Source organism: Salmo salar, chromosome ssa14 (assembly GCF_905237065.1).
Source record: "Salmo salar chromosome ssa14, Ssal_v3.1, whole genome shotgun sequence".
NCBI lineage: Eukaryota > Metazoa > Chordata > Actinopteri > Salmoniformes > Salmonidae > Salmo > Salmo salar.
This window is the reverse complement of record NC_059455.1, coordinates 44525110-44543737: the sequence shown is the minus strand read 5'-3', so window position 1 is coordinate 44543737 and position 18628 is coordinate 44525110. Positions and strand designations below refer to the sequence as shown.

The 18628-nt window shown below is 45.7% G+C and overlaps 1 protein-coding gene across 2 annotated transcripts in view; it reads right to left on the bottom strand.

The window, feature by feature from the left end:
• The window catches only part of LOC106569607 (epidermal growth factor receptor substrate 15-like 1), a 74309-nt gene that overhangs the window by 35035 nt on the left and 20646 nt on the right, over positions 1-18628 (bottom strand). For both annotated transcript variants that reach the window (XM_014141137.2, XM_014141138.2), the window contains exons 10-15: positions 11666-11829; positions 10745-10904; positions 3753-3838; positions 3099-3171; positions 2186-2347; positions 3-200 (exon numbers count right to left, since the gene is read on the bottom strand). In XM_014141137.2, the coding sequence (XP_013996612.2) occupies positions 3-200; positions 2186-2347; positions 3099-3171; positions 3753-3838; positions 10745-10904; positions 11666-11829 (843 nt within the window). The remainder of the gene's footprint in view (positions 1-2; positions 201-2185; positions 2348-3098; positions 3172-3752; positions 3839-10744; positions 10905-11665; positions 11830-18628) is intronic.

Sequence of the window (18628 nt, the reverse complement as noted above, 5' to 3'; positions counted from 1 at the left end):
ACCTGGTTGATCTCATCCTGGGTGGCCTTGAGTGACTTGATGATGGAGTCTAGCTGCATGCGTCCGGCCAGTAGGTTCTGCTCTAGCTGCTTCTCCTCCAACTGCAGTTTGTTCAGGTCAGACTTGGTACGGCTCAGCTCATCCTCCTGACTCTGCAGGTCAGACTCCTGACTGTGGATCTGGGTCTGTAAGGATGAGATCTGGATGGAGGGACAGAGAGAGAGAGAGAGAGAGAGAGGACAGAGAGAGAGAGGGACAGAGAGAGAGAGGGACAGAGAGAGACAGAGAGGGACAGAGAGAGAGAGAGACAGAGAGAGACAGAGAGAGAGACAGAGAGAGGGACACAGAGAGAGACAGACAGGGACACAGAGAGAGACAGACAGGGACACAGACAGGGACACAGAGAGAGAGACAGGGACACAGAGAGAGACAGACAGGGACACAGACAGGGACACAGAGAGAGAGACAGGGACACAGAGAGAGAGACAGGGACACAGAGAGAGAGACAGGGACAGAGAGAGAGAGAGAGAGAGAGAGAGAGAGAGAGAGAGAGAGAGAGAGAGAGAGAGAGGGACAGAGAGAGACAGGGACAGAGAGAGACAGGGACACGGAGAGAGAGACAGGGACACGGAGAGAGAGACAGGGACACGGAGAGACAGACAGGGACACGGAGAGAGAGACAGGGACACGGAGAGAGAGACAGGGACAGAGAGAGAGAGACAGGGACAGAGAGAGAGAGAGAGACAGGGACAGAGAGAGAGAGAGACAGGGACAGAGAGAGAGAGAGACAGGGACAGAGAGAGAGAGAGACAGAGGGACAGAGAGAGAGACAGAGGGACAGAGAGAGAGACAGAGGGACAGAGAGAGAGACAGAGGGACAGAGAGAGAGACAGAGGGACAGAGAGAGAGACAGAGGGACAGAGAGAGAGACAGAGAGAGAGACAGAGAGACAGAGAGAGAGACAGAGAGAGAGACAGAGAGAGAGAGAGAGAGAGAGAGAGAGAGAGACAACAGAAAATGAGAGGAAATAGAGAGAAAGAATAAAATAGAGACACAGAAAGTGTCAAAATAACTACTCACAAAACAGCTCAGAGGGTGTCAAAATAACTGCTCATAAGACAGCTCAGAGGGTGTCAAAATAACTACTCACAAAACAGCTCAGAGGGTGTCAAAATAACTACTCACAAGACAGCTCAGAGGGTGTCAAAATAACTGCTCACAAAACAGCTCAGAGGGTGTCAAAATAACTGCTCACAAGACAGCTCAGAGGGTGTCAAAATGACAGCTCAGAGGGTGTCAAAATAACTGCTCACAAAACAGCTCAGAGGGTGTCAAAATAACTACTCACAAGACAGCTCAGAGGGTGTCAAAATAACTGCTCACAAAACAGCTCAGAGGGTGTCAAAATAACTGCTCACAAGACAGCTCAGAGGGTGTCAAAATAACTGCTCACAAGACAGCTCAGAGGGTGTCAAAATAACTGCTCACAAGACAGCTCAGAGGGTGTCAAAATAACTGCTCACAAGACAGCTCAGAGGGTGTCAAAATAACTGCTCACAAGACAGCTCAGAGGGTGTCAAAATAACTACTCACAAGACAGCTCAGAGGGTGTCAAAATAACTGCTCACAAAACAGCTCAGAGGGTGTCAAAATAACTGCTCACAAAACAGCTCAGAGGGTGTCAAAATAACTGCTCACAAGACAGCTCAGAGGGTGTCAAAATAACTGCTCATAAGACAGCTCAGAAAGAGTCTGGGAAAGAGGGGTACCTAGTCAGTTGTACAACAACGCTTTCAATTGAAATGTGTCTTCCGCATTTAACCCAACCCCTCTGAATCAGAGAGGTGCGGAGGGCTGCCTTAATCAACATCCACGTCTTCGGTGCCCAGAGAACTGTGGGTTAACTGCCTTGCTCAGGGGCAGAACAACATATTTTTACCTGTCAGCTCGGGGATTCGATCCAGCAACCTTTCGGTTACTGGCCCAACGCTCTAACCACTAGACTACCTGCCGCAGGCTACCTGCAATCCAAGCTAGAGGAATCCTATGTAAATAAGATACGATAAGCGCTAGTGACGGCCTGTAACTGGGGACAAGCGTTTTGGACATTCAGATAAGCCTCTATAACTGGGGACAGAGATTTTCCTGTCGAGACCACGATCGTATAGGTGTGTTGCTGACTGACCAGCGTGGACTGATCCTGACACTTCAGATGGACGTCTTTTAGCATTCCCTCCAGCTTGTTCCTCTGCTGGTCCATCTCCTCCAGCTGCTGCTGAGCATCCTGCTTCTGGGCCTCCAGGTCCTGCAGACCACCACTCTCCTGGTCCAGGTCCCCCTGCATATCCTGTTAAAATACATACAGTAATCAGACCAGACCACCACTCTCCTGGTCCAGGTCCTCCTGCATCTCCTGTTAAAATACATATAGTAATCAGACCAGACCACCGCTCTCCTGGTCCAGGTCCTCCTGCATCTCCTGTTAAAATACATACAGTAATCAGACCAGACCACCGCTCTCCTGGTCCAGGTCCTCCTGCATCTCCTGTTAAAATACATACAGTAATCAGACCAGACCACCGCTCTCCTGGTCCAGGTCCTCCTGCATCTCCTGTTAAAATACATACAGTAATCAGACCAGACCACCGCTCTCCTGGTCCAGGTCCTCCTGCATCTCCTGTTAAAATACATACAGTAATCAGACCAGACCACCGCTCTCCTGGTCCAGGTCCTCCTGCATCTCCTGTTAAAATACATACAGTAATCAGACCAGACCACCGCTCTCCTGGTCCAGGTCCTCCTGCATCTCCTGAGGTAATGGTGGAAGGGAAGGAGACCTCAGCTATAGAGATATAGGCACTTTCTCAATTTGTCTTTTCTTGATTCCTTGCATCCTCTCTCCTCACCTCCATCCCAAAATAATTGGAAGTTCAGGTTTGAGGTGGGGTGGAGTCAGATATTTTCCGCCAATCTGTTTTGAGTAGTTGTGATTGAACAAGCTGTGTAGTCCATGAGACACTTCAGAATGAGAGTTCCCTTCCCCTGGATTAGACCCATTAAGAATCCATAAAATGGGTCCCTTACTCCCTGTGTCTCACCTGAATTTCCTTGTTCTTCTGTCTGATGGCTTCCTCTTTGTCCCTGATGTCCTGCTCCAGAGTGTACTTCTCTCTGCAACAACATTCACACACACACACACGTCAAATTGTACGTTATTTCCTCCCCCAAGTGCTTGGAGATTAGTTGACAGTGCAGTCTCTGGGGGATCTGCAAGGTATGGATCGAGAAACACTGCCCTAGCCAATGCTAGACACGGCAACAATGCCTTTGTGTCACCAGGTTACCTGAGTGTATCCCACTGTAAAAGATAAGAGTGCTGAGGAGGCAGTATGAAGAGGACACGGTTTACAGAACACACATCAGGGAAACCCACAAGGCACGACATAGAGGATCAGTAGGAAACCAGAGAGAGTGTCTGTCCCAAAACATAGCTTCCTATCCTCATCTCCTTGGCTGTGCTTCATAGTCATTGGGCAAGGGCTCTGTACACAAAGTACATTTCTGTGAACAACAGACAATAAAAGTAGATTTAATCCAACGAAGAAGATCTCCCCCTGGCTGTTAAAAGAAATGACAAACAAAGATGTCCTCCCGCCGAGCAAAGGGGTTAGGGTTAGTGATCTAGGCTCAGTGTTCTGGGCTCAGTGTTCTGGGCTCAGTGTTCTGGGCTTATAGTTCGGGGAGGGGCTCACCTCTGCAGCTGGGCGATTTCCTGACTGATGTCATCCAGCTCTTTGATGCCTGTCAGGTCAGCTGACTCTGTAGAACTGCTGCTGTCCTGGGGATGGGGGCAGAGGATGAGGAAGAGAGGGGAGGGATGAACAGGGTGACAGAAGAGACATAAGAGAAGGAAATGCAAAAAAAGGGGTAGAGAGTGGGGTGTGGAGAAACAGAGGAGAGAAGAAGAGTGGGTCAGAGAGATACTGCTCTGAGGGAGAGAGAGGAGCTCCCTACTGCTGCATCACCACAACGTTAACACAGGAAGGAGCTCTGTCGCACGCTGGGTATGTAGTACATAGTCAACGGTAGGCTTCGAGGGGACCCCTACGGTAGGTACACCTATAGCTCATCTCTTGGCAGTAGTACTGTAGACTACTTTATCACCGACCTCAACCCAGAGTCTCTCAGAGCGTTCACAGTCAGCCCACTGACACCCCTATCAGATCACAGCAAAATCACAGTCTACTTGAACGGAGCAAGACTCAACCGTGAGGCATCGAAGCCGAACAAACTGCACACTATTAAGGAATGTTATAGATAGACGGAGGGTATTGTAGAAACCGACCAAACCAACAACAAATCTAATCCCTGCTAGACAACTTCCTGGACAAAATTTTTTCCTGCAATAGTGAAAGTGTAAACTTAGCAGTAGAAGCCTGAATAATATATTTTACATATCAGCTAACATATCAAATTTAAATTCAGGCAGAAAACCTAAGACAACTAACATCAATGAGAAATGATTTGATGTTGAATGTAAAAACCTAAGAATTTTTTGGGAGAAACCTATCCAACCAAAAACATAGAGAACCAGAAAACCTGAGCCTATGGCTTCACTATGGTGAATCACTCAAATAATACAGAAAAAGAAGGAACAGCATGACAGAAAACAGCTCAATGTGATTTAAGAATGCATAGATTCAAATCACTTCTGGGAAAATTGGAACGCACTAAACAAACAACACAAAGAGCTAGCTATCCAAAATGGAGATGTACGGATAAAACCACTTCTCCAACCTTTTGGACATATAACAAAGAACCAAAAGCTAAAACATATACATGATCATTTACTGAACTTAGAATCAGCTACTAAAGACCAGAACCCACTGGATTCTCCAATTACATTGGATGAACTACAGGATCAAACCCTACAACCTAAAAAGGGCCTGTGGTGTTGATGGTATCATCAATGAAATTATCAAATATACAGACCACAAATTCAAATAGGCTATTCTTAAACTCTTCAACAACATTGACTGATCTGATCCCCCCAATCCACAAAAGCGGAGCCAAATTTGACCGCAATAATTACAGTGGAATTGGCGTCAGCCATAATCTCTGAAAAATCCAACATTTACTCAGTGAAAACAACTTCCTGAGCAAATTACATATTGGCTTCTTACCAACATACCGTATGACAAACCACGTATTCATCCTACACACCCTAACTGACAAACAAAACAAAAGTAAAGTCTTCTCACGCTTTGTTGATTTCAAAATTTGGCATGAGGGTCTGCTATACAAATTGATGGAAAGCGGTGTTGGGGGAGAAAGCATATGACATTATTAAATCAATGTACACAAACAACAAGTGTGCAGTTAAAATTGGCAATAAAACACAGATGTATTTTCACAGGGCCGTGGGGTGAGACAGGGATGCAGCTTGAGCCCCACCCTCTTCAACATATATATAAATGAATTGGCGAGGGCACTACAACAGTCTGTAGCACCCGGCCTCACCCTACTAGAATCTGAAGTCAAATGTCTACTGTTTGCTGATGATCTCGTGCTTCTGTCACCAACCAAGGAAGGCCTACAGCAGCACCTAGATCTTCTGCACAGATTCTGTCAGACCTGGGCCCTGACAGTAAATCTCAGTAAGACCAACATAATGGTATTCCAAAATAGGTCCAGCAGCCAAGACAACAAATACTATCTAGATACTGTTGCCCTAGAGCACACAAAGAATTATTCCTACCTAGGCCTAAACATCAACACCAAAGGTAACTTCCACAAAGCTGTGAACGATCTAAGAGACAAGGCAAGAAGGGCCTTCTACGCCATCAAAATGAACATAAAACATCACAATTAGGATCTGGCTAAAATACTTCAATCAGTTATCGAACCTATGGTTGTGAGGTCTGGGGTCCACTCACCAACCAAGAAGTCACAAAATGGGACAAACACCCAATTGAGATTCTGCATGCAGAATTCTGCAAAAATATACTTTGTGTACAATGCAAAATCCCGAACAATGCAGAGCAGAATTAGGACTATAGCCACTAGTTATCAACATCCAGAAAAGAGCCGCTAAATTCTACAACCACCTAAAAAGGAAGAGATGCCCACACATTCCACCACAAAGCCATGACCTACAGAGAGATCAACCTAGAGAAGAGTCCCCTCAGCCAGCTGGTTCTGGGGCTCTCTGTTCACAAATACAAACAGACCCCACAGAGCCCCAGGACAGAAACACATTTAGACCCAACCAAATTATGAGAAAGTGAAAAGATAACCATTTGACACACTGGAAAGAATCAACCAAAAAACAGAGCAAATTGGAATGCTATCTGGCCCTAAACAGAGAGTAGACAGTGGCAGAATACCTGACCACTGTGACTGACCCCAAATTAACAAAATCCTTGACCATGTACAGACTCAGTGAGCATAGCCTTGCTACTGAGAGAGGCCACCATAGGCAGACCTGGCTCTCAAGAGAAGACAGGCTATGTGCACACTGCTCACAAAATGAGGTGGAAACTGAGCTACACTTCCTAACCACCCGCCAAATGTATGACCACATTAGAGAGACATGTTTTTCACAGATCATACAGACCCACAAAGAATTTGAAAACAAATCAAACATTGATAAATTCCCATATCTGTTAGGCTACATACCGCAGTGTGAAATCACAGTTGCATGATTTGTGGGCCATTGCCATGAGAAAAGGTCAAAAACGTGGAGCACAAACATTGCAAATACAACCTATATTTATCTGTGTATTTATTTCCAACTACTTGCACAATGTTACAACACTGTACATAGCCAATAATATAACATTTGAAACGTCTATAAACTTTTGTGAGTTTAATATTCACTAATGTTTCCCTTGCTGGTCTATTCCATTTGCTTTGGCAATGTAAACATGTTTCCCACGCCAATAAATCCCTTTGAATTGAGAGAGAGAGAAAGAGAAAGATTCCACAGTGAACTGAATCAGCCAGAGGTCATTATGAGGTGTAGACAGACAGTGGTGTTATCACTAGACCACCACAAGGTGGCAGTGTTCACCTTGAAAACAGTAACATTCTGAGGTGAGGCTGGAAATATTAGAATGCATTCATCCCTTCCTTGGCATTGGTAATACATAAACAATAGGTTATGACACACCACAGGAAATACATCTGTACAAATATTGTGCTTTACACTGTGAAACAAAGGACAGTGAAACAACACCAGACAGTAACACGACACAAGACCAGACAGTAACACGACACAGTAACACAACACAACACAGTAACACAAGACCAGACAGTAACATGACAAGACCAGACAGTAACACGACACAGTAACACAACACGACACAGTAACACAAGACCAGACAGTAACACGACAAGACCAGACAGTAACACAACACAGTAACACGACAACACCAGACAGTAACACAACAAGACCAGACAGTAACACAACACAGTAACACAACACCAGACAGTAACACAACACAACACCAGACAGTAACACGACACAACACCAGACAGTAACACGACACAGTAACACAACACCAGACAGTAACACAACACAACACCAGACAGTAACACGACACAGTAACACAACACCAGACAGTAACACAACACCAGACAGTAACACAACACAACACCAGACAGTAACACAACACCAGACAGTAACACGACACAGTAACACAACACAACACCAGACAGTAACACAACACAGTAACACAACACCAGACAGTAACACAACACAACACCAGACAGTAACACGACACAGTAACACAACACAACACCAGACAGTAACACAACACAACACCAGACAGTAACACGACACAGTAACACAACACAACACCAGACAGTAACACAACACAACACCAGACAGTAACACGACAGAGTAACACGACACAGTAACAACACAACACCAGACAGTAACACGACACAGTAACACAACACAACACCAGACAGTAACACAACACAACACCAGACAGTAACACGACACAGTAACACAACACAACACCAGACAGTAACACAACACAACACCAGACAGTAACACGACAGAGTAACACGACACAGTAACAACACAACACCAGACAGTAACACGACACAGTAACACAACACCAAACAGTAACACAAGACCAGACAAATAAACAGTAGCGTATGTGATCATTCAAAAACGTTTGTGCAAAAAGGGTCAATGCAGATAGCTAAATAGTTAACCAAATAGCTACCCAAACTGGCTTGGGGATAAAAGCAGTTCAGGATCCTGTTGGTTCCAGAGTTGGTGCATCCGTGCCGCTTGCCATGCAGTAGCAGAGAGAACAGTCTATGACTAGGGTGTCTGGAGTCTGACAATTTTTAGGGCCTTCCTCTGACACCGCCTGGTATAGAGGTCCTGGATGGCAGGGAGTTTGGCCCCAGTGATGTACTGGGTAGTGGGTTGAAAGCAACACCCATTGTAGCGCCTTGAGGTCAGATGCCTTGCAATTGCCATACCAAGCGGTGATGCAGCCAGTCGAGATGCTCTCAATGGTGCAGCTGTAGAACTTGAGGATCTGAGGGTCCATGCCAAATCCTTTCAGCCTCCTGAGGGGGAAGAGGCATTGTTGTGCCTTCTTCACAACTGCGTTGGTGTGTTTGGACCATGTTAATTCCTTAGTGATGTGGACACCGAGGAACTTGAAGCTCTCAAACAGCTCCTCTACAGCCCTGTTGATGTGAATGGGGGCGTGCTCGGCCATCCATTTCCTGTAGTCCACGATCAGCTCCTTTGTCTTGCTGACATTTACATTTAAGTCATTTAGCAGACACTCTTATCCAGAGCGACTTAGAAATTTGTGCATTCACCTTATGATATCCAGTGGAACAACCACTTTACAATAGTGCATCTATATCTTTTGGGGGGGGTTAGAAGGATTACTTTATCCTATCCTAGGTATTCCTTAAAGAGGTGGGGTTTCAGGTGTCTCCGGAAGGTGGTGATTGACTCCGCTGTCCTGGCGTCGTGAGGGAGCTTGTTCCACCATTGGGGTGCCAGAGCAGCGAACAGTTTTGACTGGGCTGAGCGGGAGCTGTGCTTCCTCAGAGGTAGGGGGGCCAGCAGGGCAGAGGTGGATGAGCGCAGTGCCCTCGTTTGGGTGTAGGGACTGATCAGAGCCTGAAGGTACGGAGGTGCCGTTCCCCTCACAGCTCCGTAGGCAATCACCATGGTCTTGTAGCGGATGCGAGCTTCAACTGGAAGCCAGTGGAGAGAGCGGAGGAACGGGGTGACGTGAGAGAACTTGGGAAGGTTGAACACCAGACGGGCTGCGGCGTTCTGGGTGAGTTGTAGGGGTTTAATGGCACAGGCAGGGAGCCCAGCCAACAGCGAGTTGCAGTAATCCAGACGGGAGATGACAAGTGCCTGGATTAGGACCTGCGCCGCTTCCTGTGTGAGGCAGGGTCATACTCTGCGAATGTTGTAGAGGGACATTGAGGGAGAGGTTGTTGTTCTGGCACCATACTGCCAGGTCGCTGACCTCCTCCCTATAGGGTGTTTCACCGTTGGTGATCAGGCCTACCACCGTCGTGTCTTCAGCAAACTTATTGACGGTGTTGGAGTCGTGCGCGGCCACACAGTCGTGGGTGAACAGGAAGCAACCCTGATGGGCCCCCGTGTTAAGGGTCAGCGTGGCAGATGTGTTGTTGCCTACCCTTACCACCTAGGGGTGGCCCATCAGGAAGTCCAGGAGCCAGTTGCAGAGGGAGGTGTTTAGTCCCAGGGTCCTTAGCTTAGTGATACGCTATGAGGGCACTATGGTGGTGAACACTGAGCTGTAGTCAATGAACAGCATTCTCACATAGGTGTTCCTCTTGTCCAGGTGGGAGCAGGCAGTTTGGAGTGCAATAGAGATTGTGTCATCTACCTTGGCATTCCTGGGCACAGGGACTATGGTGGTCTCAGATAGCAGTTCACATTCATCTCAGATCAGAACATGACAGACAGTTGGAGGAGGCAGCAGGTCTATGAACATGACAGACAGTTGGAGGAGGCAGCAGGTCTATGAACATGACAGACAGTTGGAGGAGGAGGCAGCAGGTCTATGAACATGACAGACAGTTGGAGGAGGAGGCAGCAGGTCTATGAACATGACAGACAGTTGGAGGAGGAGGCAGCAGGTCTATGAACATGACAGACAGTTGGAGGAGGAGGCAGCAGGTCTATGAACATGACAGACAGTTGGAGGAGGAGGCAGCAGGTCTATGAACATGACAGACAGTTGGAGGAGGAGGCAGCAGGTCTATGAACATGACAGACAGTTGGAGGAGGAGGCAGCAGGTCTATGAACATGACAGACAGTTGGAGGAGGAGGCAGCAGGTCTATGAACATGACAGACAGTTGGAGGAGGAGGCAGCAGGTCTATGAACATGACAGACAGTTGGAGGAGGAGGCAGCAGGTCTATGAACATGACAGACAGTTGGAGGAGGAGGCAGCAGGTCTATGAACATGACAGACAGAGCTGCCTAAAGCACACATTGGGAAGTAAATTGCTTTGAGAGAGTTTGAAATGCAGTACAGTAAAGCTACAGATAGGAGGCACTGGGGAGATGGGAGAGGGTGCAGAGAGAGGGAAGACAAGAAAGTGGAGAGGAGAGCGGTAAAGGGTTGGTGAGAGGGGTAGGGGGGGTATCACTTCGGGGGAGAGGGTACGAGGAGGGGGAGAAGGTGAGGAACTAGGGGTGAGGGAGTGACTTACAGGAACAGAGGTGGTGGTCCTCTCAGAGGGGGGTATCATTTCAGTTGTGAGGGTCTGGGGAGGGTCCAATCCCTTGGTGACTTTCTGCTGGATCAGCCACATGGCCAAAGAGAACTGCTCTCTAGACAGCTTTCCTGTCTGCTTGGTGTCAGCCAGACCCCTAGGAACAAGATACATTACATTTAGGGTTTGCTAAATCACTGTCACTTATTTACATTTTGCTGCTTTTCCCAAAATTCTGGTTGTAGGATTGCAGGTTTTGTGCTTATTCTCTCTTGATTACAGCAATGTCCCAACCGGGATTTCCAGAAAAACAGGGAATTTGGAGAAAGTTAAAAGAGAATTTTGCTACCCTCATTACATTGTAGTCAAGTTAACAGGTACTGTGTATTGTAATCCAGAGTCATTTACCATAATACATTCACATTCAGTAGGAAAGAAAACGACATATCACGATCACTGAAAGTAACATTTGGTTAATGTCTACTGTACTGGTCCAACAAGACAATGCCCAATATGTCAATGTATGATTGGCCAATGATAATAGTTTTTCTTGTTTTTGCCAAATCATTTTATGATGAGAGATACATCTGTTATTATATACCGAGTGTACAAAACATTAAGAGCACCTTCTTAACATTGAGTTGCACACTCTGAATGGCACACATACACAATCCTTGTCTCAATTGCCTCAAGGCTTAAAAATCCTTCTTTAACACGTCTCCTCCCCTTCATCTCCACTGACTGAAGTGGATTTAACAAGCGACATCAATAAGGGATCATAGCTTTCCCCTGGATACACCTGGTCAGTTTATGTCATGGAAAGAGCATGTGTTCCTAATGTTTTGTCCACTCAGTGTGTTTGTAAGGTGTTAGATGAACAATATGTAAGTCTAAGGTGCAGGCCGTTCTGTCTCTCACCAGATCTGTGCCAGCATGGTCTTAGAAAGGCTGGATAGCATGAAGATCTCCATGACTTCCCCTCCGGTGACAAGACCGTCCATGTCTGTGTCTGTCTTCAGGAAGATGTCATTATAACGTCCTCTGTCTGCCACCGGGACCACCCAGTTCACTACTGCAGGTGACTAACACACAGGAGAGAGGACAGGACTATCAACCCAGTGCACTACTGCAGGTGACTAGCACACAGGAGAGAGGACAGGAGAGAGGACAGAAAAAAAACAGGACCGGAGGATAGGACCGGAGAAAAGGACCGGAGAATAGGACCAGAGAATAGCAGATACAATCGTCGAACAGAATCCTAATCCTAACTATGTATGCATATCTTTCCTTTTCAGAAATCAACCATTCTTGTCAACCAATGGGCATTAAACACTCTTTGATGGTATGCATAAATACACAAATTAAGGAGTGTAGCTTTAAAGCCAGGACACTACGTCCTATGGTTGTTCGCATGCCTTCTTAAAAATGTCATGTTTTTGTGTCTGAGGTTATGATGACACATTGTGGGTGTGGCATCATTTCCCTTTCAATGAAACCTGTTCCTCTAAATCAGACAAATTCCTTACAACAAACAGATGACTAAGAAAGGAACCACTCAGGGATAGAAAACAATTCAGAGAATGTGGCCAAACAAGTCTACTTTTATGACAGATGAACCATTCCAGCAGGTGAAGAGTTAGGGTTTATGACAGATGAACCAGTGGGTAAAGAGTTAGGGTTTAAGACAGATGAACCATTCCAGTGGGTGAAGAGTTAGGGTTTATGACAGATGAACCATTCCAGTGGGTGAAGAGTTAGGGTTTATGACAGATGAACCATTCCAGTGGGTGAAGAGTTAGGGTTTATGACAGATGAACCATTCCAGTGGGTGAAGAGTTAGGGTTTATGACAGATGAACCATTCCAGTGGGTGAAGAGTTAGGGTTTATGACAGATGAACCATTCCAGTGGGTGAAGATTTAGGGTTTATGACAGATGAACCATTCCAGTGGGTGAAGAGTTAGGGTTAATGACAGATGAACCATTCCAGTGGGTGAAGAGTTAGGGTTTATGACAGATGAACCATCCCAGTGGGTGAAGAGTTAGGGTTCATGACATATGAACCAGTGGGTGAAGAGTTAGGGTTTATGACAGATGAACCATTCCAGTGGCTGAAGAGTTAGGGTTTATGACAGATGAACCATCCCAGTGGGTAAAAAGTTAGGGTTTATGACAGATGAACCATCCCAGTGGGTGAAGAGTTAGGGTTTATGACAGATGAACCAGTGGGTGAAGAGTTAGGGTTTATGACAGATGAACCATCCCAGTGGGTAAAGAGTTAGGGTTTATGACAGATGAACCATCCCAGTGGGTGAAGAGTTAGGGTTTATGACAGATGAACCAGTGGGTGAAGAGTTAGGGTTTATGACAGATGAACCATTCCAGTGGGTGAAGGGTTAGGGTTTACGACAGATGAACCAGTGGGTGAAGTGTTAGGGTTCATGACAGATGAACCATTCCAGTGGGTAAAGAGTTAGGGTTCATGACAGATGACCCAGTGGGTGAAGAGTTAGGGTTTATGACAGATGAACCATTCCAGTGGGTGAAGAGTTAGGGTTTATGACAGATGAACCAGTGGGAGAAGCGTTAGGGTTTAAGACAGATGAACCATTCCAGTGGGTAAAGAGTTAGGGTTTATGACAGATGAACCATTCCAGTGGGTAAAGAGTTAGGGTTTATGACAGATGAACCATTCCAGTGGGTGAAGAGTTAGGGTTTATGACAGATGAACCATTCCAGTGGGTGAAGAGTTAGGGTTTATGACAGATGAACAATTCCAGTGGGTGAAGATTTAGGGTTTATGACAGATGAACCATTCCAGTGGGTGAAGAGTTAGGGTTTATGACAGATGAACCATTCCCAGTGGGTGAAGAGTTAGGGTTCAGTGAACATTCATGAACCAGTGGGTGAAGAGTTAGGGTTTATGACAGATGAACCATTCCAGTGGGTGAAGGGTTAGGGTTTACGACAGATGAACCAGTGGGTAAAGAGTTAGGGTTCATGACAGATGAACCATCCCAGTGGGTAAAGAGTTAGGGTTCATGACAGATGACCCAGTGGGTGAAGAGTTAGGGTTTATGACAGATGAACCATTCCAGTGGCTGAAGAGTTAGGGTTTATGACAGATGAACCATCCCAGTGGGAGAAGCGTTAGGGTTTAAGACAGATGAACCATCCCAGTGGGTGAAGAGTTAGGGTTTATGACAGATGAACCATTCCAGTGGGTAAAGAGTTAGGGTTTATGACATAATGAACCATTCCAGTGGGTGAAGAGTTAGGGTTTATGACAGATGAACCATCCCAGTGGGTAAAGAGTTAGGGTTCATGACATATGAACCAGTGGGTGAAGAGTTAGGGTTTATGACAGATGAACCATTCCAGTGGCTGAAGAGTTAGGGTTTATGACAGATGAAGCATCCCAGTGGGTAAAGAGTTAGGGTTTATGACAGATGAACCAGTGGGTATTTCCCAGTGGAAGTTTTTATCACGTGGGTAAAGAGTTAGGGTTTATGACAGATGAACCATGTGGGTAAAGAGTTAGGGTTTATGACAGATGAACCAGTGGGTGAAGAGTTAGGGTTTATGACAGATGAACCATTCCAGTGGGTGAAGGGTTAGGGTTTACGACAGATGAACCAGTGGGTGAAGTGTTAGGGTTCATGACAGATGAACCATTCCAGTGGGTAAAGAGTTAGGGTTCATGACAGATGACCCAGTGGGTGAAGAGTTAGGGTTTATGACAGATGAACCATTCCAGTGGGTGAAGAGTTAGGGTTTATGACAGATGAACCAGTGGGAGAAGCGTTAGGGTTTTAGACAGAAGAACCATTCCAGTGGGTAAAGAGTTAGGGTTTATGACAGATGAACCATTCCAGTGGGTAAAGAGTTAGGGTTTATGAATAATGAACCATCCCAGTGGGTGAAGAGTTAGGGTTTATGACAGATGAACCATGTGGGTAAAGAGTTAGGGTTTATGACAGACGAACCAGTGGGTGAAGAGTTAGGGTTTATGACAGACGAACCATTCCAGTGGCTAAAGAGTTAGGGTTTATGACAGATGAACCATCCCAGTGGGTAAAGAGTTAGGGTTTATGACAGATGAACCAGTGGGTAAAGAGTTAGGGTTTATGACAGATGACCCATTCCAGTGGGTAAAGAGTTAGGGTTTATGACAGACGAACCATTCCAGTGGGTGAAGAGTTAGGGTTTATGACAGATGAACCATTCCAGTGGGTGAAGAGTTAGGGTTTATGACAGATGAACCATCCGTGGGTGAAGAGTTAGGGTTTATGACAGATGACCCATTCCAGTGGGTGAAGAGTTAGGGTTTATGACAGATGAACCATTCCAGTGGGTGAAGAGTTAGGGTTTATGACAGATGAACCATTCCAGTGGGTGAAGAGTTAGGGTTTATGACAGATGAACCATCCCAGTGGGTGAAGAGTTAGGGTTTATGACAGATGAACCATTCCAGTGGGTGAAGAGTTAGGGTTTATGACAGATGAACCATCCCAGTGGGTGAAGAGTTAGGGTTTATGACAGATGAACCATTCCAGTGGGTAAAGAGTTAGGGTTCATGACATATGAACCAGTGGGTGAAGAGTTAGGGTTTATGACAGATGAACCATTCCAGTGGCTGAAGAGTTAGGGTTTATGACAGATGAACCATTCCAGTGGGTGAAGAGTTAGGGTTTATGACAGATGAACCATTCCAGTGGGTGAAGAGTTAGGGTTTATGACAGATGAACCAGTGTGTGAAGAGTTAGGGTTTATGACAGATGAACCAGTGTGTGAAGAGTTAGGGTTTATGACAGATGAACCAGTGGGTGAAGAGTTAGGGTTTATGACAGATGAACCATTCCAGTGGGTGAAGGGTTAGGGTTTACGACAGATGAACCAGTGGGTGAAGTGTTAGGGTTCATGACAGATGAACCATTCCAGTGGGTAAAGAGTTAGGGTTCATGACAGATGACCCAGTGGGTGAAGAGTTAGGGTTTATGACAGATGAACCATTCCAGTGGGTGAAGAGTTAGGGTTTATGACAGATAAACCAGTGGGAGAAGCGTTAGGGTTTAAGACAGAAGAACCATTCCAGTGGGTGAAGAGTTAGGGTTTATGACAGATGAACCATTCCAGTGGGTGAAGAGTTAGGGTTTATGACAGATGAACCAGTGGGAGAAGCGTTAGGGTTTAAGACAGAAGAACCATTCCAGTGGGTGAAGAGTTAGGGTTTATGACAGATGAACCATTCCAGTGGGTGAATAGTTAGGGTTTATGAATAATGAACCATTCCAGTGGGTGAAGAGTTAGGGTTTATGACAGATGAACCATTCCAGTGGGTAAAGAGTTAGGGTTCATGACATATGAACCAGTGGGTGAAGAGTTAGGGTTTATGAATGATGAACCATCCCAGTGGGTAAAGAGTTAGGGTTTATGACAGATGAACCAGTGGGTAAAGAGTTAGGGTTTATGACAGACGAACCATTCCAGTGGGTGAAGAGTTAGGGTTTATGACAGACGAACCATTCCAGTGGGTGAAGAGTTAGGGTTTATGACAGACGAACCATTCCAGTGGGTAAAGAGTTAGGGTTTATGACAGATGAACCATTCCAGTGGGTAAAGAGTTAGGGTTCATGAAAGATGAACCAGTGGGTGAAGAGTTAGGGTTTATGACAGATGACCCATTCCAGTGGGTGAAGAGTTAGGGTTTATGACAGATGAACCATTCCAGTGGGTGAAGAGTTAGGGTTTATGACAGATGAACCATTCCAGTGGGTGAAGAGTTAGGGTTTATGACAGATGAACCATTCCAGTGGGTGAAGAGTTAGGGTTTATGACAGATGAACAATTCCAGTGGGTGAAGAGTTAGGGTTTATGACAGATGAACCATTCCAGTGGGTAAAGAGTTAGGGTTCATGACATATGAACCAGTGGGTGAAGAGTTAGGGTTTATGACAGATGAACCATTCAAGTGGCTGAAGAGTTAGGGCTTATGACAGATGAACCATTCCAGTGGGTGAAGAGTTAGGGTTTATGACAGATGAACCATTCCAGTGGGTGAAGAGTTAGGGTTTATGACAGATGAACCATTCCAGTGGGTGAAGAGTTAGGGTTTATGACAGATGAACCATTCCAGTGGGTGAAGAGTTAGGGTTAATGACAGATGAACCATTCCAGTGGGTGAAGAGTTAGGGTTTATGACAGATGAACCATCCCAGTGGGTGAAGAGTTAGGGTTTATGACAGATGAACCATTCCAGTGGGTAAAGAGTTAGGGTTCATGACATATGAACCAGTGGGTGAAGAGATAGGGTTTATGACAGATGAACCATTCCAGTGGCTGAAGAGTTAGGGTTTATGACAGATGAACCATCCCAGTGGGTGAAGAGTTAGGGTTTATGATAGATGAACCAGTGGGTGAAGAGTTAGGGTTTATGACAGATGAACCATCCCAGTGGGTGAAGAGTTAGGGTTTATGACAGATGAACCAGTGGGAGAAGCGTTAGGGTTTAAGACAGATGAACCATTCCAGTGGGTAAAGAGTTAGGGTTTATGACAGATGAACCATTCCAGTGGGTAAAGAGTTAGGGTTTATGACAGACGAACCATTCCAGTGGGTAAAGAGTTAGGGTTCATGACAGATGAACCATTCCAGTGGGTAAAGAGTTAGGGTTCATGACAGATGAACCAGTGGGTGAAGAGTTAGGGTTTATGACAGATGACCCATTCCAGTGGGTGAAGAGTTAGGGTTTATGACAGATGAACCATTCCAGTGGGTGAAGAGTTAGGGTTTATGACAGATGAACCATCCCAGTGGGTAAAGAGTTAGGGTTTATGACAGATGAACCATCCCAGTGGGTGAAGAGTTAGGGTTTATGACAGATGAACCAGTGGGTGAAGCGTTAGGGTTTATGACAGATGAACCATTCCAGTGGGTGAAGAGTTAGGGTTTATGACAGATGAACCATTCCAGTGGGTGAAGGGTTAGGGTTTATGACCGATGAACCAGTGGGTGAAGTGTTAGGGTTCATGACAGATGAACCATTCCAGTGGGTAAAGAGTTAGGGTTCATGACAGATGACCCAGTGGGTGAAGAGTTAGGGTTTATGACAGATGAACCATTCCAGTGGGTGAAGAGTTAGGGTTTATGACAGATGAACCAGTGGGAGAAGCGTTAGGGTTTAAGACAGATGAACCATTCCAGTGGGTAAAGAGTTAGGGTTTATGACAGATGAACCATTCCAGTGGGTGAAGAGTTAGGGTTTATGACAGATGAACCATTCCAGTGGCTGAAGAGTTAGGGTTTATGACAGATGAACCATTCCAGTGGGTGAAGAGTTAGGGTTTATGACAGATGAACCATTCCAGTGGGTGAAGAGTTAGGGTTTATGACAGATGAACCATCCCAGTGGGTGAAGAGTTAGGGTTTATGACAGATGAACCATCCCAGTGGGTGAAGAGTTAGGGTTTATGACAGATGAACCATTCCAGTGGGTAAAGAGTTAGGGTTCATGACATATGAACCAGTGGGTGAAGAGTTAGGGTTTATGACAGATGATCCATTCCAGTGGCTGAAGAGTTAGGGTTTATGACAGATGAACCATCCCAGTGGGTAAAGAGTTAGGGTTTATGACAGATGAACCATCCCAGTGGGTGAAGAGTTAGGGTTTATGACAGATGAACCATTCCAGTGGGTGAAGAGTTAGGGTTTATGACAGATGAACCATTCCAGTGGGTAAAGAGTTAGGGTTTATGACAGATGAACCATTCCAGTGGGTGAAGAGTTAGGGTTTATGACAGATGAACCATTCCAGTGGGTAAAGAGTTAGGGTTCATGACATATGAACCAGTGGGTGAAGAGTTAGGGTTTATGACAGATGAAC